The sequence below is a fragment of the Carcharodon carcharias genome, chromosome 19 (genome assembly GCF_017639515.1).
Source record: "Carcharodon carcharias isolate sCarCar2 chromosome 19, sCarCar2.pri, whole genome shotgun sequence".
In the NCBI taxonomy this organism is placed as follows: Eukaryota; Metazoa; Chordata; class Chondrichthyes; order Lamniformes; family Lamnidae; genus Carcharodon; species Carcharodon carcharias.
The window spans coordinates 56,471,454-56,495,459 of NC_054485.1; the positions used below are offsets into that span (position 1 = coordinate 56,471,454).

Consider the following 24,006-nt stretch of genomic DNA (forward strand, 5'->3'; position numbering starts at 1 on the left):
TCACCACAGATGGACTTCCAACACATGCCAGGGCTGCAGGCTCCATATTCGATAGCTGAGAGCAACATCTGCCTGGTTTGGAACATGTGCCTTGTCAATAAAGCTCAATGACAAACAAGTCACTCATAACACCATGTGTTCCCGTACACCTGCAGAAGTAAGGAAACACCCTGCGCCTTGTTCACAAATAAAGCATTTAACAATAAAACATAACAAAAATGAAAGTTCATTCACAGGTGTTGAGCTGCACACCGACTAATAATCAACTAATACCTGGGCAACAGAAACCCAGCAGTGAGAAGCAGGTGGTGTGCCTAAGGTGCCTTACACATACGTTTTAGGGTGCTACGTCTAGGTGCTCCCCCCTCGCTGGGACTGACACTTGAGACAGCCTGCTCACTCTGATGTCCTGTTGGTCTTGTTGACCTTGATGGGCATCCACTGGCCCGTGGAGCCTGTGATGGCGCTGCCTGGGAGGGAGCGGCCAATGGCATGGCTGGCATTTCTCATGTCGCTGCAGCCTCATCAGATCGCACGGTCACTGGCAGAGGTGCGGAGAAGCTGCTGCCGCATCCGGAGCGCCCTGAGAGGAGCCTGCAGAGACGACAGGCAGCTCATGCACCAACGTGAGGTCATTTCGGACCTCCCTGCTCACCACTGATGGATGGACACCGAGCTGGGATACTGGGTGCCCAATCCATCTCCCACACTGACACTGACCAGCTGAGGTCAATGCCGCTGTGAGGGCTTGGAGGTCTGAGCGCATCCCCAGGAAGCCCTGATTGTTCTCCTGGAGGAGCCTCTACATGAGAGTTGCCACTCTCTCCATTGAGGAGGTATTGCGCTTGGCCATGAGGGTCAATGCATTGCCGATGCTCCGCATGGACACCTCCATCACAGAGACCATGGCATGCATTGCCTCATGTATCTCCGCCAGATCCTCCCGCATACTCTGCTGGACTTATATCATCTGCTGCCTCAGGGACAACTCCAGGGGCACATCATCAGCCACTGACTGAGCATGTTCCTGGTCCCCTGCAGTCTTTGGACTCCCAGCACCATAGGCACTCTCTGTCTCCGCCTGCACCTCAAGAAAGTGAAGTGAAATGCCCTCACCACTGTGCCCCGGGACACTAGCTGATGATCTTATCTCCACCGAGGTGCTGGTATCCGCGCTTGTGCCTGCCTGGCTGAGATTTGAAGCTGGTGCTTATAAGTTATCAGGACCCTCAGGTGTTAGTGGCGGGCCCTCTGCCTCCTTGTTCTGGGCATGCTCCGGTGAGGCTGAAAGGAAGAACAAGGGCATTTGATTAGTTAAAGTTGTGACACTGTTAATGTTCGTGCCTGGCCCCGGATCAGGATGCACTCCTCCTTCCATAATCAATGGGAAACCCATGTTGGATGCTGAATTCACTAAACAGTCAACAGTGGAATGGTTGCAAGGACAGACATTGTGACCTCAGTGCACAGCAATCTTGTCTCCCACTGGCACCCCAACCTCCCGCTACCGGTTGACCTGGGCACCTCCAGCTTGAGAGCCTCCTGCTCGTATCTGGTGAGAATCAGCAACTGTGCCTGCCCTCCGCTAGTCTGCATCTACTCAGAGTTATTGTGTGCGGTCTTCTCCTGAAAAAGAGAGAAGAGCATTGATTAGCCCAACCTGTACCTGGATTGCCATTGTATCCCTGCCACCCCCACCTGAGTGAAACATTGCAGGGCTCTTGTGAATCATGACCCTGGAGCCAGTGTACAGTCACTGTAAGCAGCCAGGACTGACCCCTTTGTCCAGCTGCTGCCTCCATCAGATTTTCCACCCACACTGTATCACCTTCCAAAGCAAGGAAGCACTACCACGTAAAACGCCAAGGGCAGCAGATGGATGGGTGCCCCAACACCTGGAAGTTCCCCTCCCAGTCAGTCAGCATCCTGACTTTGAAATGTTTTGGCGTTCCAGCACTGCGCCTGGTACTGATCCTTGAGGTTTCCCCCAAATCAGTCCTGTGGATGTAAGTGTACCATATGCAGCGGATACAGAAGCCAGCTCAGCAGCACCATCTCAGGGTGAACTAGGAATAGGCAATAAATGCTGCCCATCCAGTGAAGGCCACATGACGTGAATGATTCAATGCAGTAACTATATTCAGAGTTGGGGGGGAGGGGGGTGGGCGCAGTGTGGCCAACCTAACTGCTATGCTAAGTGACCCATGCCAACACGGTACTCACCCTTCCCAATTGCAACAGGTCGTTGCAGTGCTTGCGGCACTGAACCCAGGTGTGTCGCACCACATCATGTGCGCTGACCCTTTCTGCCACCTCCTCCCAGGCATGTTTCATCATTTGGGGGGGGCCTCCTCCTTCTGTCGCTTGGCATAATGATTTCATGGTGTGCTGCCACCTCCTTGAGAAGGGCAGCAAGGCACTCATCTGAGAATAGAGGGGCACAGTGCCCCACTGACCTGCCCTCCTGCCTGGCCTGCTCTCCGAGAACATCTCAGGAACCCTTCTGGTCTCCATCATTGCCAGCATTTGAAAGGCTGTCTGTGCAGTTTTTAAACAGGCCGCCGGGTCCAATGGAGTCCTGCTGCTGCCCGCCCCCTCCCTCTGTCCTTGGGAGCCACGATTCACACTCAGCGGACTTCAATTTGCCCGCCTGCATGAATTGGCGGCATGGAGCCAATCGCGGGTGGTGATCGGCTCCACACCCACCCAACATGCAGAAAATTCTCCCCATGGAACTCCATTCAGATATACAACACTATCTGTTTGGCATAGTCAAATATCGAGTGGTGAATATTTGCTTGGAAAACTGAGAGCTCCAATTGTTACAATTACTAAAGTATAAAAAGTAGGGTTGCAATTCTGTCATGGTAAAATTTTGTTACAATTATTGATTAATCATGGTAAGAATATTATAGAAATCATAGGAAAAACTAATCGGATTTTTTTGTGGCAACTGTCATGAATCTATTAACATATATAATATTATTGGAAAATATTTTCTTTTAAAATAGAGGTTTAGTCTGTGGGTATGTCTTAATTTGATTAAAGCCGGCTGATCTGGGTGCTTTGATGTATACTAGTTTTGAGACATAAGAGAGGTAGAGCACATTTGCATTTTTTGAATAGAGCATTCAAGAAGTGGGGTGAAATCTGGAACCTAGCTAGTAGAGACCAAGCAATATGTTTATATTACTAATAAAATTGGCACTATGAAAGGGTTTTATTGTTAGAAGAGGTGGAGTTCAAAGAGGTTGGTGATACAATGAGAATTTACATTCAACGAGATATGCTAAGTATAAGGAAAGCAGTTTTGTGAGTGCAGGGCAGAGGCAATGTAGGAGCAAAGTTGCTGTAAGCCTACAACTGTTTGCACAGGAACCAAAGTGAGAGGAACCTCATTTTGAATTCATACGGTGAAAATGCTTTCCTTGGTGTCTGGTTAAGTCTATTGATGCTGTTACCTTAATGGAAATTAGTTTGGGAAATTGTTAAAAGTTATGATAGTAGTAATTTGTAGCCATGTGTATATATTTAACCTGTGTAAATTAATAAAATGTCTCATTTAGTTTAATATAAAACCTCTTAAAAACTAGTGATCTGATTCCTGATTATAGAGTTGCATCTCAAATATACCACTTAAAATAGGTTTGACAGTTGTTTAAAGTTTCCCTCTGGGATTTTTAAATAACTCAGCTTTTAACATTGCACAACTAAATTGCCAATATTTTGGCCTGTTTTTCTCTTTCTTTCTCCATCTCTCTTATTTATTCCACCCTTCACGATTGCCTCCTTCTCTATTTGCCTCTGTTTCCCATTCTTCTCTTCAGTTTTCTGTTTCCTATTTGTCCCTGAAAGTACAAGTGGGAAAGGCAGAGCTCCAAAAACTTGGGTGGGATGGAGAAAGTTAGGAAGGGATTGAGCACCTGGGCATGTTCCTTTGAAGGAAGAAATGTGGTAAGATCAACATTGTTATTAGATCTTACTGTGTCATAATTGCTTCATTACTCCTGTAAAATTTGTTATTGTTACACTTTGCATAGTGCAGTGAATAAACTTTAGCTCTTCTGGTTGATTTCATTTCCCATCCCCCACGCGTCACCCCGCCCCTGCCCCCCACCCCCCAAGTCCCTCACATCCAAGTCTCATTCGAGACTCCATACAGCTGGGACATAGCTTCTATCTTTTTTTACCCTCCCTCTCAAGACAGTTTCTGCTGGGCTATAAGTTATACAGCTCAGAACATCACCAGGTAACCTTACTGTGGTGAAGTGAGGCATATTCCTCAGAAGGTTGGGATTCCGAACTTTGTTACAAACAAATACTGTGAGGGAAACCCATTCTTTATGAAGCAAGGAGAAGGAAGGCAACATGTATTACTGGCATTCAACACTTTTAAAATCTGGTGATGCACACTATTGCTCCAACATGTTGTGAGACAATTGGCTGCACAGTGAGCTTCTCGGCCTTACTTGTGCCATCAGGAGCAGGTCCTCCTGTCCACATCCAGCTGTCATGGGTTGCCTGTCCGCTGTTTAGGAATTGACACATTGTGCAAGGAAACCTGAAGAGACTTAATGGGCAGGGGAATGTAATTATTATATTCAGTAAGTACTTTCCGAAAACCTATGTGTTAACTAATTTCATTTGTTTGTTACTTTCACAGAGGAAAAGATTGAGGTACTCCGATCTTGATTTTGAGGTACGAATTATAAATTAACCACAATTAGTAAAATAATGATGTTACCACTCTTTTGGCAATAACATCCTGAGTTACCCTGAGACTGTACAGAATAGAGAAGTCAAATTCAGTATCACCTATGATCAGAGCTTCACAGCTCACAGTTAGCCAAAGGCTTCAGATGGTGTCAAAAAGCAAGGCACAGCTTAAGTGACTTATGAAGATCTGTTGAGTCTACAAAACTTAATGGCAGCTTTTATCTCAATGTACCTATGATTTTATATCCTACCTGTTGTTCATTGTATGTTCAGTAGGTCTCACAGAGGGGTTCTGAGTCTTTTATGGTTGGACATTAACTGTTTATTGGTAAGACATTTATGTACACATATACAGGGTATAGCCCAAACTATAAGCTAACTCCATACTTGTTTCTACACAGGTCTCTGTCCAGCCCACAACTGACTCTAGTCTCAGGTCATGTGTCTCCTTGTATCATGCTGTGGGCGGTACTGTTTCCCAGTCCCACGTCAACCCTTGTTATTGCCAGATACCCTTATATTACAAAACAAAAACAAAATTACCTGGAAAAACTCAGCAGGTCTGGCAGCATCGGCGGAGAAGAAAAGAGTTGACATTTCGAGTCCTCATGACCCTTCAACAGAACTAGATGAATCCAAGGAAGGGGTGAAATATAAGCTGGTTTAAGGTGTGTGTGTGTGTGTGTGATTACACTTCCCCCTACAAGTCTTTACCCAACATATTTACATTACAATCATGCCACCCCTTCTCCCAATCCTCAAGTCTCTGACTTTATAAATTCAGATAATCTGGAGGCTTCATGATTCTTCCAGGTCCGTTCTAGTCACATTTGGAGGAATGGTAGGTTTGATTCAGAGTTTGAGTCATAGTCTTTGTTTCTGGCACTTGGTTGTCTTCTTCTGATACATATTTTCTGTCCTTGTAGTTGAACTTTGTCAACTCCCCAACTGCTCTATTCGGAGACCAGCGGCTTATCCTATTCTATCCGGAGAGAGTATTCACTCTGTTCATTCGTGATATAAACCTGTTTTTTTTTTCTCCTTGTGGTCCACCATGTCTCTCTTATCGTTTGGATGTTCCTTACCAGTAGTCTCACCTTGCTGTTTGACTTTTATCACGACAGTGCGTTCTTCTGAGTGTCTTCATGCCTCACTGAGGTGTGCTTTGGTGAATTGATCAGTAATTTCTTGCTCTAACATTGTCTTGCACGTTTGAGCGTTGGCTGGAGATTACAGTGTTTGTATCATGGTGTTTACAGTTAGTATGACAGCAACCATTGGAGCCTGGGGCTGGGGCTCATTCTTCTGTTGCTGGTCATTTTCCTGTGTGCCTTCCACTCAGGTGCAGTGATGACTATCTGAAGGTTTGGCTGGTCTGACCAAAGAGGAGCTTCTGCCGCCTGCAAAGAAATTGGCAAACCAGCTCTGCAAAGAGTGAAGACAATTCAGAGCTGAAATCTCACTCGAGAGTCTCTTTATTGGTAGGCCTCTTGGGAACTTGCAGTTCTGTGTAGTTGACGACAAAGGTTGTCTTGACATCTTCTGCCAGTTTAAGAAGATTAAGGGCCACAAGGCATCTCTGCTCAAGAGGGAAAAAGATTGGTTTTGTACGATGTCCATGAATTTGAATATCTGCTTGTTGCCACACCTTAGTTGTTCTAGGATCATGCCTATGCCCAGAATTCACATTCCTCCAGGCCCGTAGAGTGGCGTGTCTGTCATTCGTAGCTAAAGGTCTCTATGCGAGAGGACCATAACATTAGCTCCCATGTCCAATTTAAAGTTGGTGAGGTAACCAGTTACTGAGATGTCCACATTCCAGAAAGAGAATCCAGGATCCTTTACCTCACTCAAGAAGCACAGTTGGGTCTCTTCCTGGTGTGGTACATCAGTCTCATGGATTGTCTTGGGACCCTCTGCCCATCTGGGTGTTTTAGCTTTGTGTAGCTTTCCGAAGTAGCTAAGATGGCTGTAGTTGAAACACTTAACTGAGATTGCTGGACATTGCTCTCGCCTGTGAGGCCATTTGGCTCCACAATGCTGACACGGTTGCCCACCGTCTTGTGGCTAGATTGAGTATTGCCTTTCTTTGCCTGGAGTCTCTCTGCCCCTTTGTTGCTTTACTTGCTGCACAATTGAGGTTGCTGTGTACAGTGGCTTGCTTTCACCATGTAAAATGGATTGATATTGTTGGCGTATTTCAAACTGTGTGACTATTTGGATGGCCTTTTCTAAAGTCAAATCTTCCTTACCCTATAGTATATCTGAAAGGGCATCGTCAGCCACTCCAACAACAATTCTGCCCCCTATGAGTTTTGACTTAAGTCACCGCCTTCAGCTGATCAGTACAAATTGTCTATGAAGGAGTCAACCGGTTCTCCAAGCTGTTGGATACATTTCTTGAATTTCGCTCTCTAAAATCTTGTGGCTTCTTAGGTTAAATGATGTATTCAAATGATCTTAGAACTTCGGCAAATTTATCTGAGGATTTGTTTATTCCTTGCTTCGCTATAATATCGTCAACTATCAGACTTACTGAATAAAGTAGTGTGTTCACTTGTTCAACTTCTGTCTTTTTATCTACTCCTGAAGCTAATATGTATTGTAAGGAACATATCTTTTTATTTCTGTTGGACTGTTGTAAAGAACATATTTTTTATTTTCTGTTGGACTGTGGACTAAAATTACAACGAGCAGAATTTTCCCCTCATTGGGCAGGCACATGCCCAACCGGAACAAGCGTAAAATGATACGCAATGACATCAGATGAGCAGCCTGACGTCATCGTGCACTCACGCAATGTTTCGGTCGGCGGCTTGTGTGGAAGTCGATAGGGTGCCAGCCGACAATTAAGCACTCTATTAAGGCCCTTAATCAATTAATTGATTCAAATATTTTGCTGCCTGTCCAATTATTCAGTTCGCGGGCGGACGAAAATGCCAAGCAGTCTTTGCATTTTTGGCACAACCTGTTCCATGGGCAGCATGAGATTTCGACCAATGATTTAAGAAAATCAAAAATATTAACACTCCTATTTAACGTGTCCCTGCTCATGTGATGAGAGGGGACATGTTTTCATTATTTTAAATATTTTTATTGTTAAGAATTTTCAGCTTCCTGAGGCAGCTCTGTGCCTCAGGGGGCTTTTACTGCGCGCACCCGTGTGCATGTGCGAACTTCAGCGCTCGCACTCCTCCCGCCCCCACCCTGGCAGCGCTGAGCACTGCAGCACATGTTTCATGCTGGCTAACCGTTAATTGGCCAGCCAGCATGAAATCATGATCAGAGCCTGATTCTGGGCAGCGTTTGGCTTCGTGACCACTCCCGGATCCACCCACCATGCCCGCTTGGCGAAAGTAAAATTCTGCCCAACGGTTTGAAAGACATGTCCACTGGAACAGGATGAGCGATGTATACAAGGTTGCAGTCCTGGAACAGAGTGTGCCATGACAGGTAGGATAGTGTCAGAAAGGTGTCCTGGACTAATGGATCTGCCTGGCAACAATGTTTTAATTGGCTCCTGACCAGGGGGCCAGGTTTTTGTGTGAGCGAAGTGCAGCAGAAAAGCTCCTAGCCTGAATAGAACAAGACCTTTTTCTCCTGTGTGTGGAATGTTCCAGTAATTCCACAAGAGTAGTTAGCTGGCTTTTTCTCCTCATATCTCCAAACCTGCTCTCTTTCTGAATACCCCTGCCAAGAGACAAAGGGGAAAATCACTGTTGGAGACATTGAAAGGAAAGTGCAACTAGTGAACTAAATACTGAAAGTGCTGGAAGACCACCTTGTGTCATCAACAAGAACTGAAAGGAATTTTGAAGACATTGATCAAAATCAACCCATCGAATCCTGTACTCCGGAATTGGTGCTATTGAACTGTTTTATCCCACCCTTAAAATCCATGCTTTTTTGTGTGTGTTATGTGTCTTGTATGTGTGTGTATATGGATTTACGAAGGAGTAGAGTTTAAGTTATAGAATTAGAAATTAGCACTTCATATTTCTTTCTTTTGCCACTGGTTAACAACTGTTTGTTCAATAGATAGTTATTTACATGTTACGTTTACAAACCTGGTGGTTGTATTCTGTTAATGTAAATTAAAGTTAGGTAGAATTGGGGCAATCTGGTGGCTTGGTCAAACGTTTTCACATTTGTTGCAGCTCGTGGAGCAGTAAGGCTTGATTTTGCAACTTTCCCCAGTGAGTCGTGACAGTATATTAAGCCTCTTTTCTGCCAAAGTCCCCAATTTTTTCTTTGGTCTGGCCCTTGGATCAGTCCAAATTAGTCAGGTAATGTTGATTTATTGTCCATGGTTGCTTTAAAGTTCAGGTAAGTACAGCTTTAAATGCTGTGCAGATTCTAAAGATGGTGCTGCAGTTACCGTTTTATAAAAAGTCTTCCAACGCTTGTCGCATTTTGGCAGGTTCCTGCAGCGATGGCAGATCCTGGCCTCTTTGTCTTTAGCTTTATGCTGCCACTTACTGAATCAACTATTCTGGGCTTCCCTGCGATATCAAAGGATTTTCAGGTGTTTTGCAGTGGATCCCCAGCTTTGGTGGAGGTTTATCAGCCTTCCAATTCATTTTAACCCTCTTTCTTTCTTACAATGAGCTTGGCCGCCATGCGGTATAGCACCGATTCTGAACACAAGCTGGCCGTGGTGCTTTCGGAAATGGACTGCACTGAAGCAATGGAGCTTCTTTCAGTTGATCTCCCTCTGTCTTCACTTCAGGTGCTTTCAGTCAGGTCAGAATGCTGCTCCTTTAATTTTCCAGCTTTTGAATTTCTGCTCCAGCTTCCCTGAGGTTCTGGGTTTTTCCATCAGCTGCAACCATGTTGTATGTTGCATGTTTACCCAGTCTCACGAAGAGGTTCTGAGTCTTGTTTGGTTGAACATTAAGTGTTTATTGATAACACATAACTATGTACAGATATACAGGGTCTAGCCCAAGCTATGAGCCAATTCCATGCTTGCTTCTACGCAGGCCTTTGCCCAGTCCACAATTGACTCATATCTCAGGTCATGCCTCTCTTTACATCACACTGTGGGTGATATTGTTTCCCAGTCCCACATTAACCCTTGCTATGCCAGATACCCTTATACTACACTACAGCATACAGATAGTATACAACACGCAGCTAGACAGTTAGTGAAAAAGATCAAAAGGCCAACCTTCTTGAATTCTTTGCAGAGGTAACAGAATAAACAGGGGAAATCTGGTAGGTATGATATATCTAATATAGTATAATTATCCAATGTAATTGACAGGGTAGAAACTGAGAAATTATTTCTGAAGGCTGGGGAATCTAGATCAGGGGAGCACAGTCTCAGGATAAGGTTTTGATCAGTTGGGAGGAGGAGAAATTTCTTCACTCAAAGAATTGTGAATCTTTGGAATTCTCTACACCCGAGGGTCGTGGATGCTCCATTGTTGACTATATTTAAGACAGAGATAGACAGATTTTTGGTCTCTCAGGGAATCAAGGGATATGGGGACTGGGCAGGAAAGTGAAGTTGAAGCCCAAGATCAGCCTTGATCATGTTGAATGGCGGGGCAGGCTCGACAGGCCATGTGGTCTACTCTTGCTCCGATCTATCTCTTGTGTTCTTGTATAAGATTTCCAAAAAGCTTTTGCTAATATACCACCTTTTAGGCTAATGACTAAATCAGAGCATGCAGAATCAGGGGACAAGTAGCAGAATGGATAGCTATTTATCTGAAAGACTGAAAACAGATGATATGGGTAAACACTAGCTATTCAGAGTGGCAGAAGGTGGGAAGTGTGGTCCCACAAGGACCAGTGCTGAGACTGCTGTTCCACACAATTTATATTAATGATTTAGTCTTTGGAATCAAAAGTACAATTTCCAAACTGGCAGACAATACTGTGGGGCTAGGGAAGGTTATGAGGGGTGTGGTGGTGGCGAATTGTCAAAATTGTGGAGGCCCACAATGAATTAGAAGACATTAAAGCCCTTGCAGAATGGGCACATGATTGGCAAATGAATTTCAACAAGGATAAGAACATTTTGTTAAGAAAAATAAGGGGGTCAGTTATTATCTGCAAAATAAGAATCTAAATGGGGTAGAGGAGCATAGATATCTAGAAGTGTAAGTACACAAATAACTAAAAGTAGCAACACAGGCTCATAAGGCCTTTAAAAATGCAAACCAAGCATATGGGTTTATATCTGGAGACTTAGGTACAGATTTTTCAGGGGGCTCAAGAAAACCCGATCTGCACACTTTTCCACCTTCTGAAATGCACAGCTGACCTATATGTGATTTTGCCCAGGATTTTTGCTTTTTCACGTGGGGTTCAGGTTCACAGTGCATTTTGCAAGCCTCAGTGGAATGCAGGTGGAATGTGGGTGCAGAGGTGGGCTAGTTAGAATGCCCACCTCTTTTTGGAGACAGCAGCCCAGCTACCAACTTAATTTAAAAGCCCCCTAAACCTCAACCCTTAAATTCACCCACCCCCACACACCCTCAGATTCTCCATGCCCCCTCATCCCCCGTGCCAGCCCATGCCCCTTCCATGACCCCAGAGATTCCCATGGCACCATGCCTCGCATGTATGTTCCATAGCCATTCACCCACAATCCACTATGTACAGTCCTCAGGGACCATGCAAAGCAATGGGAATTCTTTCAAATGCAGTAAAAAAAAATCTGTGACCATCTAGTAAAACTCATTCGGACACACTGCCATCAGTATTGCAAATAAAATCTCCATTGAAGAGAAGTTAATCCTTTACTTGGCCATTAAATTGTGCAAACAAACACCCATGTAATCTGAAACACATCAAAGGCAGAGTCTATTATTTCAACCTTGTAAAACTGTGTCGGTCATTTCCCCAAACAGCTTTGTCAACAGACAATAGGATTTGGAACTCAGCCAAACATTCATAATGACCACAGATTTCAAAAGTTAGCCTCCCAACTTCAAAGGCTGAAATTGAAAGAACAGATGCTGTCTTATGCATTTCAAATCAGATTAACCATCAATCAATGGAGGCAGATGCATGGAATTTATAATTACCTTTCAAAAGCAGTAGATTTGTTTTCGAGAGATGTCGTACATTTAAATTCCAGTGCTAAAAATAACAAGGAAGGTGTTCAAACAAGTTTTTCTACATTTTTGAATGCATTTTGGCACTTTATCCAATATAAAAAGTACTGTTATGCATGTCAGCATTTACACAATGATGGTCAATATAATGGGCAACTTATCTTTGCAGGACTGAGCCCCGCGATGAATAACTGCTTTAAAAACAGATCTGCATTACAATATGGTATCTAATAGTGATATTTGAAGGTGCGGGAACATTTTACACTTGCCCTTCAGAATGTTGCCGACTCCTCAGTAGGCTTTGACCTGTGGTCATGGATTCCTCAAAAACAATATAATTTTTTAGGGCTTCCAGATCCCACACCAGCACATGAAAATAGTGTGCAGGAGGAAATGAAATTTTCCTGTGGTCCTCACAAGGGGGACCCTGACTTCAGAAGAGGTGCACATGTGGTTTCCTCCTAAGCCTTTCCCAGCCCACAACAAGGACACATGAAAATGATGCAGGGTTGGGAGGCAGAGGCAAATTGCTTTCCAGCAAAAAACTAAGTTCAGCATTTCACAACCTGATTTGCACCTCCATTGGAAGACAAAATCCAGCCCATTGAATTGAAAGGTAATGACGTTAAGCAAAATTTGTATGAAACCATGCTGAGTCTACATGTGGTGTTCTTAGTACATTTATGCTTGCCTTATTATGAAAGAATATAGAGGCACTGGAGAGGTTGCAAAAATTTAAAAAATGATGTATAGGGATGATACCAGGACTGCAATATTATAACTTGCAGGGAAGAATGAACAGCCTGTGTCTCTTTTCTCTTGAAAATAGGTGGCTGAGGGGTGACCTAAGGATGTCTTTAAAATTCGGAAATATTTTGATAGAATAGACACAAAGTGAGTGTTTCAGCTTGTGAGAAAGAGCAAAACTAAAGACTATCAGCTCCCAATAGTCATCAAGAAATAAAAGGGGGAATTCAGAAAAAATGTTTCACCCATGGGCCAGAATTTTACATCTCACGGGTGGGCGCGCTCCCAACCCATCCATCACGAAATTGTGTGAGATGATGTCAGGTGAGCGTCCTGACGTCATCATACACTCGTGCGATATCTTGCTTGGCGGGCACGCGCAGCAGTCAGAAGCGCACAATTAAGGAGGCAATTGAAAGCGATTTTTCATGGCCTGTCCACTTTTACGATTGGTGGACAGGCCAGTCTGCCAAATTTCCTTTACATTTTTGCTCAAATCTCGATCCAGGGCAGGATAAAATCTCTGTGGGGAAATAAAATACAAAGAGATATCTGGGGACTGGTTTTTATGAGGTATGCTTTCAGGTGCTTGATTGTGCTGCATGGACATATTTTGCAGCATTTTTGTTATTCTGGTTATTCTGTGGAGGTCTGCAGCTCCCTGAGGCAGCTGTCTACCTTCAGGGTGCTCACTGGAAGCGCTCACCGGCACCCGCAGTACCCAGTCTCTTCTCGCCCCCACCAGCAGTGCTGAGCTTTTCTCAGCACACATTTCATGCTGGCTGGTCATTAATTGGCCAGCCAGCATAAAATCACGGTCGGGCCCCCATTTCCCATCTGCACCCAGGCTCCCTGATCGCATGTGCTGGATAATTGAAAAATTCAGGTCACAGAGTTTTGAAAATGTTGAATTGCCTGCCATAGGGAGATGGTGAAGTGAACAGTAAAGATGCATTTAAGAAGAAGCTAGGTAAACATGAAGAGAAGGGAATAGATGGTTATGCTGATAGATTAGGAAAGCCGGGAGGAGATTCAAGCGGAGTATGAACACCTGTATGGAGTGTTTGAGCCAAAGAGCCTGTTCCTGTGCTATATAACCTATGTTATTCTATACAATCACTGTGTAATCTGTTTTAGTACCAGCATTGTGGTGTCTAAAGCAAAGTTTTCTTTCCTGTTGGACTTAGGAGAATGTTTTTACTTATTTTTCTAATATGCTCTATAGGCAGCAGCAACCTTGAAAAAAACTTGACAAATTTGCTTATATTACTCGCTAGAACCTCCAAACAAATGGTTTTCCTCGCAGCCGATCTTAGGAAATCTGTATTAGGGTTGGCACCGACTATGTGAGACCACAAATCAGAATCCCTAGTTAAAATAAAAGCAGTTATGGATCATGTGATCTGCATCATGTTGTTGCCCTTTAGCTGTGATTATTAGGTGGTTTGAACATACACAATCCAGAAATAACACTTGACTCATAAATGGTAGAATCATTTTGTTTTTGACTCTCATATTGTAGTACTGTATTTTCCTCTATACCTATCTCACAGTCTTTCTATCTCATTCACAATGAGGCTACGAGAAGATCTTTCCCTTTTCTCTCTTATTTGTCTTGTACCTCAATATCACTTTGTCCGCCACATGATTACAGATATTAACTGATTTTTGTCACAATATCATATTGTAGAGGGTTGAAAATTCATCAACTACTTAAGGGTTTTATTGACAATTTCTCTGAATTTTGAAATTTATGTAGACTGGACAGAGAAGCCATACTGCCTAGACTGAATGGCCTGGATTTTCATGGTTTCATGGAGACTTCACAAGGCTTCCAAATTGGCAGGTGGGACCTGGACCCAGAAGACCCATCCCTATTTCTGACAGATACCATTTTTACCAGTAGGTGAAAAGGGGCAGGGCCTGAATCACATCGTCAGGAAACCCAAACTTAGTAGGCCATTTGAATGCAGTGCACAGTGCAAATAGACCCTATTTTCACTGTAGCAAGGGCCTTACCCCACAATGTAGGAATTACATTTTTTTAGAATAGCCCATCAATGCTCTCGAAGGGTCAATAAGGTGTATAGAACCGTCAAGCTGCGAAGTTATTTAAATCCACAGCCCTTTAAAAAAAATAAAAAGCTGCCTGTATCAGCGAGAGCTGAAAAAAATTAGCAGTTACAGTAGCTGTTTGTTGTCATCACTCCAAAGGCTATTATTTGTCATTTATTAATGCCTGGCTGCTTTATACAACCTATCATTATCTCAGCAGGAGATCCTAAGTTCAGAGTTTGACAGACAACTCAAACATGTTATTAATGGATTAGCTATCTTTGATGTGGGGTTATGAATACAAGTCTGTTTGTTTTTATAAGTGATTAAGTATTTGAAGGAATTTAAATGTTTTGAATGGGCTTTCATGAATGTGAGTATTTTTTACAATAGTAAAATTTCTAATGGATATTTAGACCTTTCTTTTATTTCATCTCAACATGGCCCATGAGGCCTGTGCATGGTGGATACTGGATGAGTTAGCATGGAGGGAATAAGGGCAAAGGGTGGTGGATGGGTTGACATGAATTAGCATTAAGTTGGCTTGGGACTATCAGGGACTCTGGGGATGGGTGGGGGGCATGCGTTGGCATGAACTGTATGAGGATCCAACAGAATAGATAACTTCACATTTTTCCCATATTTTAGTCCTCTAGCCATGTTCTCATCCACTTGCTTAACCTATTTATATTACTTTGCAGCTTCTTTACATCCTCCTTATAGCTTACTTCCCCACTTAACCTTGTATCATCACCAAACTTGGGTATATTACACTCAATTTTCTCATCTAAGCCATTGATATAGATGATAAACAGCTGAGGCCCTAGCACTGATGCACTAATCCTTGTGGGATCACCCACGAGGGTGAAAAAGGATAGGGTCTGAACCACAAAACTACCCAACTAGTTATAGTCTGCCAACCCAAAAAGGACCTGTTTATTCCAACTCCCTGTTTTCTGTTTATCAACACATTCTCAATCCATACTAATGTTTAAAAATTCTTTCACAGGAATTTATTGCCCATCCTTAATTGCCCTTGAGAAAGTGGTGGCGAGCTGTCTTCTTCAACCACTGCAGTCCATGTGGTGTAGGTACACCCACAGTGTTGTTAAGGAGATAGTTCCAGGATTTTGACCTAGTGACAGTGAAGGAACGGTGGCAATATAATGCTAAGCCAGGATGGTGTGTCACTTGGACAGGAATTTGCAGGTGGTGGTAGTCCCAGGCGTCTGTTGTGCTTATCCTTCTAGGTGATAGAGGTTGCTGGTTTGGAAGGAGCTGATGAAGGAGTCTTAGTGAGATGCTGCAGTGCATCTTGTAGATGGTACAGACTTCTGCCATGGTGCATTGGTGGCGGAGGGACTGAATGTTTAAGGGGGTGCCAGTCAAGAGAACTGCTTTGTCCTGGATGTTATTGAGCTTTTTGACTGTTGTTGGAGCTGCAGTCATCCAGACAATGGGAAGTATTCCATCACACCCCTGACGAGTACCTTGTAGATGACACACAGCCTCTGGGGAGTCAGGAGGTGAGTCACTCTGTGCAGAAATCCCAGCTCTCGACCTGATCTTGTAGCTGCAGTATTTATATAGCTGGTCCAGTTCCACTTCTGGTCAATGGTAACCCTCAGAATGTTGATAGTGGGGGATTCAGTGATGGTAATGCCATTCAATGTCAAGGAAAGATGGTTAGATTCTCTCTTGTTGGCGATGCTCATTGCCTGGCACTTGCAGGGCATGAATGTTACTTGCCACATATTAGCCCAAGTCTGAATGTTGTCCAGATGCAAATAGGCACAGACTGCTTCCACATCTATGGAGTTGCGAATAGTGCTGAATATTTTGCAATCATCAGTGAACATCCCTAGTTCTGACCTTATGATGGAGGGAAGATTATTGATGAAGACGCTGGAGATGGTTGGGCACAAGACACTACCCTGAGGAACTCTTACAGCGATGCCCTTGGCCTGAGATCATTGATCCACAACAACCACAACTGTCTTCATTTGTGCTAGGTATGACTCCAACCAGTGGAGAGTTTTTCCCGATTCCCATTGCCTCCAGTTTAGCTAGGCCTTGTTTGACACTCGGTCAAATACTGGCTTGACCTCACCTCACCACCTGAGTTATCTTTTGTCCATGTTTGGACCAAGGCTGTAATGAGGTCAGGAGCTGAGTGGCCCTGGCAGACCCCAAACTGAGCATCAGTGAGCAGGTTAATGTGAAGTAAGTGCCGCTTGATAGAACTATCGATGACCCCTTCCATCACTTTGCTGACGACTGAGAGTAGACAGGTGGGTCAGTAATTGGTCGGGTTGAATTTATCCTGATGTTTGTGGACATGACATACCTGGGCAATCTTCCACATTGTCAGATAGATGCCAGTACTGTCATTGTATTGGAACAGCATGGTTAGGAGTGCAGCTAGTTCTGGAGCACAAGGCTAATATAATACCATCGATCCTTTGAGTCCTAATTTTGTGCAATAACCTCCTTAACTACACCTGAGATATGTGGATGACACAGTATTTATGGCAGACAGAGGATAGTCTACAAAGAATCCTAGGGGCAGAATTTTCACCTTGGCGGGCAGGTACGCTCCAGACCAGCTCGAGTGTGAAATGATGCACATTGTTGTCAGGCGAGCATCCCAATGTCAATGCGCACTTGTGTGATATTTTGGTCAGCAGGCGTGCGCGGGAGATAGAGCCGCAGCTGCCAATAATTTAGAGGCCAGCTAAGACCCTTGCCACCCCAATTGTCAGCGATTTTACATTGTCTATGCGATTTCTCGGCTGTACCACGGGCAAGGCGGGCAGGCCACAATTTGCAAAAGCTCATCCACGGGCGGGATAAGAAGGGTCAGCAGCATTGTCAATGTGAATAATGAGGAGTTTTGGAGATCGTGTGCTGCTGGCTACTTATTCAGAGCTTCATTCTGAGCATTTCTAGGCTTCATTTCAGGGCTCATTGTTGTCTTCCAGGCCCCCAGAGTATTCAGACTGTGTGGGCCCTTCCAGGTTCCAGACACCCTTCCATTACCCTGGTAATGTGGATTGTGGTCTCCACTGGAGGAACCTCCTTTGAGGAGGAAGAGAGGGGCTGAAGGGAGAGGAGACCAGTTGTCCCAATGCAGCTTCCAATGGGGGGACCTGTGGGAGGAGAGGCACTGGCACAAGGGGCACAGGGCCAACAGGAAGTCCAAGGTAGAAGGGGCTGCAGAAGACAGCACTACCCTGCCACTAAAGTTTACAGGTGGCAATACAGCTACCTCAATATCTCTTTCCAGGGGTCAGTGGGGATCTGTGTGCAGTCTCCCAATCAGCTGTCCACAGTTGCGTCAAATTGGTGACAAAAGCTCTGTTCAGGCGTGCATTGATTTTCATTCATTTCCACACGAATGAGGCCAGCCAGGCTAAGCAAGCCAGAGGCTTTGCAACGATTGCTGGGCTCCCCCTCATCCAGGGTGCCATCGACTGCAGACATGCGGCCATCAAGGCGCCAGCGTGTCAGCCAGGTGCCTTCATCAACAGGAAGGGATTCCACTCCATGAATGTGCAGATAATGTGTGATCACAATATGCAGATTCAGCAAGTCTGTGCAAGGCACCTTGGCAGCTCCCATGATGCTTACGTCCTGAGAGACTCCCAGGTACCGAGGCTCTTCAGTGTTCCAGCCCGACTGGATGGATGGCTGCTGGGTGACAAGGGCTATTCCCTGAAAAGTCCCACATGGTGCCCCTCCGCCACCCAAGAGCAGCGGCCGAGTAGTGGTGCAACAGTGGTACATGCCTCCACAAGGGTAGATAGGACCATTGGTCTTCTCAAGATGCACTTCTGATGCCTGGACTGTTCAGGGGGCGCACTGCAACACCCCTCAGAGCGGGTGTCACTGTCACTGACAGTGGTTGCATTTTGCACTGTCCACAATCTGGCACTAGCAAGGGGGTCCCAGTGGAGGAAGAGGATGTTGATGCAGCTCCACAGGCAACAGATGACGAGTCCAGTAATGAGTCCGAGGACAAGCTGGTTGAGGAGGTCACTGAGGGCATAGAGGCAGACCTGAGTAACCTCCAGAGAGGCAGGTATACCTGGGGTGCATTGATCCAATGCTCCTTCAGCTAGACTACTAAATAAGAACCATCACCACATACCAGGGCTGCTACCTTCATCCTAGATCCCAGAGAGGAGCATTGTCTTGGCCACCAAGATACATTTAGTGCCTGTGCAATAAAGTTTCAAGAGACACACATCCATTATTAAATATTGGCCTACCCTGCGCCTACCCTGAACCATATCGGGCCAATAACACAAAATCAAATGTCATTTAATGTTGGAACTCTCAGATTCCTCAACGAACTCCACTTCTCTCCCCCACGACCCAACCGCTCCCCCCCACCTTAAACCAGCTTATATTTCACCCCTCTCCTCGGATTCACCCTTTTCTGCTGAAGGGTCATGAGGACTCGAAACGTCAACTCTTTTCTTCTGCACCGATGCTGCCAGACCTACTGAGTTTTTCCAGGTAATTCTATTTTTGTTTTGGATTTCCAGCATCCGCAGTTTTTTGTTTTTATCTCTTTGTTTAATTGACTGCCACTGCTCTTCAAGAAATGCCTACCTTGAAGAGGTTTTGTTCGTTTATGCGACAAGATTTCTGTATCTCTCTTTTGCCTTGTTCACCTTCATTGCTTTCCATTTCTCTCCTGGTGTTTGACAAGGTGTTTACCAAAACCCGCTTTCACAGCCATATTTCCTTTCTCAGTGACTGTCTCCATCTCCGACTTACCCCACGTGGATTTCAACTGAAATTCCATCCCTCTTGTTTCGAACCCACCCAGGATTATAGGTATCTCTGGGACATAAAATGTTTCTTGGACTGCTGTTCCCGTCACATTCTGAGATCCACACTCAGTGCCATGAGCCGCCATATGAACACACTCGACCTCTCCCTCCAGCAGCACTGCCGTACCCTTTTTCAAAGCTGCGTGTGCCCCCAGTTTCATTTTATTCTTCGTCTCATCCGACACCTCAACAAGAAACTTTTTCTCTTTCTCTCAAGTGCTAAGGAACGCAAGCTCGAACAACTCATCGACACCAACACCCATCTAGGACCCTCCACCCCTGCCTGTCCCTCCGTCCCCACCCCATCTTCCAATCCCAGCCCCAGCCGTGTATTCACTATACCCCCTGACCTTCCCCTCTCTGATGCTGAACATTCAGTGCTCAGCAAAGGACTTAGTTTCATACTCATCTCAATGAATTTCGGGCTCGGCACGATGCTGAACTCTTCTTCCGCCGTCTTCGTCTCCGTGCTCACTTCATTGGGCAGGAGCCCTCTCCCTGTTCAACGGATCCTTTTACCCACCTCCAATATTCTCCCTCGACCTGGACCCCTTCCTCTCGATTCTTACCTAATATTGATCTTTCCATTGAGAACTAGCGGTGCGACATTAGTTGTCTCAATTTCTCTGCTCCTCTCACCCATTCTAATCTGTCTCTCTCTGAACTTACTGCACTCCGTTCTCTCAAGTCCAACCCCAACATTGTCATCAAACCCGTTGACAAGGGTGGTGCTGTTGTTGTCTGGCACACTGACCTCTACCTCGCAGAGGCTGAGCGCCAACTCGCAGACACTTCCTCCTACCTCTCCCTGGACCATGACCCCACCACTGAACATCAAGCCATTGTTTCCAGGACTGTCACTGACCTCATCTCCTCTGGAGATCTTCCTCCCACAGCTTCCAACCTGATAGTCGCCCAACCTTCTACTTCCTGCCCAAAATCCACAAACAGAACTGTCCCAGTAGACCAATCGTGTCAGCATGCTCCTGCCCCACGGAACTCATTTCTCGTTATCGTGACTCCCTTCTCTCTCCCCTTGTCCAGTCCCTTCCCATCTACATCCATGATTCCTCTGACACCTTACATCACCTCAACAATTTCCAGTTCACTGGTCCCAACCGTTTCCTCTTCGCCATGGACGTCCAATCCCTCTACACCTCCATCCCCCATCAGGATGGTCTGAGGGCCCTTAGTTTCTTCCTCGAACAGAGGCCCGAACAATCCCCATCCACCACTACACTCCTCCGTCTGGCTGATTTATTCTCATACTGAACAATTTCTCCTTCAACTCCTCTCACTTCCTCCAAATAAAAGGTGTGGCTATGGGTACCTGCATGGGCCCCAGCTATGCCTGTCTCTTTAAGGGGTATGTGGAACATTCCTTGTTCCAGTCCTACTCTGGCCCCCTTCCACAACTCTTTCTCCAGTACATCTATGATTACTTCGGTGCTGCTTCATGCTCTCGTCGGGACTTGGAAAAATTTATTAATTTTGCTTTCAATCTCCACCCCTCCATCATTTTCACGTGGTCCATCTCTGACACTTCCCTTCCCTTCCTTGACCTCTCTGTCTCAATCTCTGGTGATAGACTGTCCACCAATATCCATTACAAGCCTACTGACTCCCACAGCTACCTCCACTACAGCTCCTCACACCCCACTTCCTGTAAGAACTCCATCCCATTCTCTCAGTTCCTTCACCTCCGTTGCATCTGTTCTGATGATGCTACCTTCAAAAACAGTTCCTCTGACATGTCCTCCTCCTTCCTTAACCGAGGTTTTCCACCCACGGTCGTTGACAGGGCCCTCAACTGTGTCCAGCCCAGCACCCGCGCATCCGCCCTCACACCTTCTCCTCCCTCCCAGAAACATGATAGGGTCCCCTTTGTCCTCACTTATCATCCCACCAGCCTCCGCATTCAAAGGATCATCCTCCGCCATTTCCGCCAACTCCAGCATGATGTCACCACCAAACACATCATCCCTTCACCCCCCTGGTGGCATTCCGTAGGGATCGTTGCCTCCGGGACACCCTGGTCCACTCCTCCATCACCCCCTACTCCTCAATCCCCACCTATGGCACCTCCCCATACCCACGCAAATGATGCAATACCTGGCCCTTCACTTCCTCTCTCCTCACCACCCAAGGGCTCAAACACTCCTTTCAAGCGAAGCAGCATTTCACTTGCGTTTCCCCCAACTTAGTCTACTGCATTCGTTGCTCCCAATGCAGTCTCCTCTACGTTGGAGAGACCAAACGTAAACTGGGCGACCGCTTTGCAGAACACCTTCAGTCTGTCCGCAAGAATGACCCAAATCTCCCTGTCGCTTGCCATTTTAACACTCCACCCTGCTCTCTTGCCCACATGTCTGTCCTTGGCTTGCTGCATTGTTCCAGTGAAGCCCAACCCAAACTGGAGGAACAGCACCTCATCTTCCGACTAGGCACTTTACAGCCTTCCAGACTGAATATTGAATTCAACAACTTTAGATCTTGACCTCCCTCCTCCATCCCCACCCCCTTTCTGTTTCTTCCCCCTTCCTTTTGTTTTTTCCAATAATTTATATAGATTTTTCTTTTCCCACCTATTTCCATTATTTTAAAATCTTTTATGCACCCCCCACCCCACTAGAGCTATACCTTGAGTGCCCTACCAACCATTTTGAATTAGCACATTCGTTTAGATAATATCACCAACTTCAACACCTCTGCGTTCTTTTGTTCTTTTGTCTGTGACATCTTTTGACTATCTGATCCTATCACTGCTTGCTTGTCCCTACAACCACACTACACCCTCCCCACTTCTCTCCCCCTACCCAACACCCCCCCCCCCCACTTAAACCAGCTTATATTTCACCCCTCTCCTCGGATTCACCCAGTTCTGCTGAAGGGTCATGAGGACTCGAAACGTCAACTCTTTTCTTCTCTGCCGATGCTGCCAGACCTGCTGAGTTTTTCCAGGTAATTCTGTTTATGTTTTGAACATTAACTGGGGGAATGGGGGAATGAAAGATCGCCAGTGACCAGCCTGTCTTGTGCTTTGGATGCTTTAAACTTATGTTGACAGATGCTACGTCTAAACGCTCTCCCCTTGCTGGCATCAGCATTGGAGACAAGCCTGTTGACTCTGCTGTCTTGCTGGTCTTGATGACATTCACAGTCATCCTCTGGCCAGTGGAGCCTGTGCTTGCCCCGCCTGGGAGGGAGCAGTCAGTGCCACGTCTGCCATCTCTCCAGTTGCCACAGCCTCATCAGATGGCATGGTCACTGGCAGAGGGGCAGAGGAGCTGCTGCTGTCATCCAGAGCACCCTGAGTGGAGCCTGCAGAGACGACAGGCAACTCATGTGTCAATGTAAGTTTGCTCTGGACCTCCCTGCTCACCCTTGATGGGCGGGCACCTGGCTGGGATACCGGGTGCCCCATCCATCTCACACACGAACGCTGGCCAGCTGAGGTCAGTGCCTGTGTGTGGACTTGAAAGTCTGTGCACTTCCCCAGGGATCCCTGATTCTGTCCCTGGAGCAGCCTCTCCATTAGAGTCGCCACTTTCGCCATGGAGGACACATTGTGCTTGGCCATGAGGGTAACGCAGTGGTCATGCTCCACAAGGACTCCTCCAAAACGGGGACCATGGCACGCATACCCTCATGGATCTCTGCCAGATCCTCCTGCACACCCCGCTGGACATCCAGCATCTGCTGCCTAATGGACAACTCCAGAGGCCCATCATCAGCCTTCGACTGAGCATCGTCCTGGTCATCAGCAGTCCTCCGAGTGCCAGCGGCCTGGGCACTTTCGGCCTCTGCCTGTATCTCAAGCAAGTGTGAAGTGCCCTCATCAATGTGACCGAGAGACTAGACGGTGATCTAATGCCTACCGAGGTACTGGTATTTGCGCTTGTGCCTGCTTGAGAGAGCGGGTGTCACGCAGGTGCGTGGGGAGCATAGTGGTCCTCCGGGGTCAGGGGTGAGCGTTCAGGGTCCTGAGTGTGAATGCCTGCTGGTGAACCTAAAAGGGAGAAGAAGGACATGTCATTAGTCAAAGTTATCACAATGTCACTGTGCATGCCAGGCACCCTAGAGAGACAACGGAGACCTACATCATGGTGCCTTCATCTTTTGATTATCAATGTGGACTCCAGGATCGAGGCTCATATCAATGAAGGGAGTACACTAGTATGGTTACACAAACCAAAATTCTCACCTCAGTACTCTGCACTCATACCTTCATCTGAAAACCCAGCTTCACTGTACCAGTTGACCGAGGTGCATGCCGCCTCTGAAGCTCCAAGGTCTCCTGCTCATAGAGGGAGAGGATGGGAGGTATGGGGGTCCCCCACCAGTCCGGAACCTCTCAATATTGTTATGGGATGTCTTCTCCTGAAAAGATAGAGGAGCATTGATTAGTCCACCCTCTACCTGCAGCACCATTGTAACCTGGCCAACCCCAGCTGAGGAGCACCTCACAGGGCACATTCGAGTTGAGGCCCTCGAGCCGCAATACACTCAGTCCAAGTAGTCAGGGCTCACTCCCTTGGCCAACTCTGACATCATTGATAGGTGGCACTCAGACTCTA

General features: G+C 46.0%; 1 protein-coding gene across 1 annotated transcript in view; it reads left to right on the forward strand.

Annotated features, from left to right (window-relative positions):
• The window catches only part of adgrb2 (adhesion G protein-coupled receptor B2), a 1,120,188-nt gene that overhangs the window by 1,037,143 nt on the left and 59,039 nt on the right, over positions 1-24,006 (forward strand). The window contains exon 34 of the mRNA XM_041212905.1: positions 4,664-4,699. Coding sequence (XP_041068839.1) covers positions 4,664-4,699 — 36 coding nt within the window. The remainder of the gene's footprint in view (positions 1-4,663; positions 4,700-24,006) is intronic.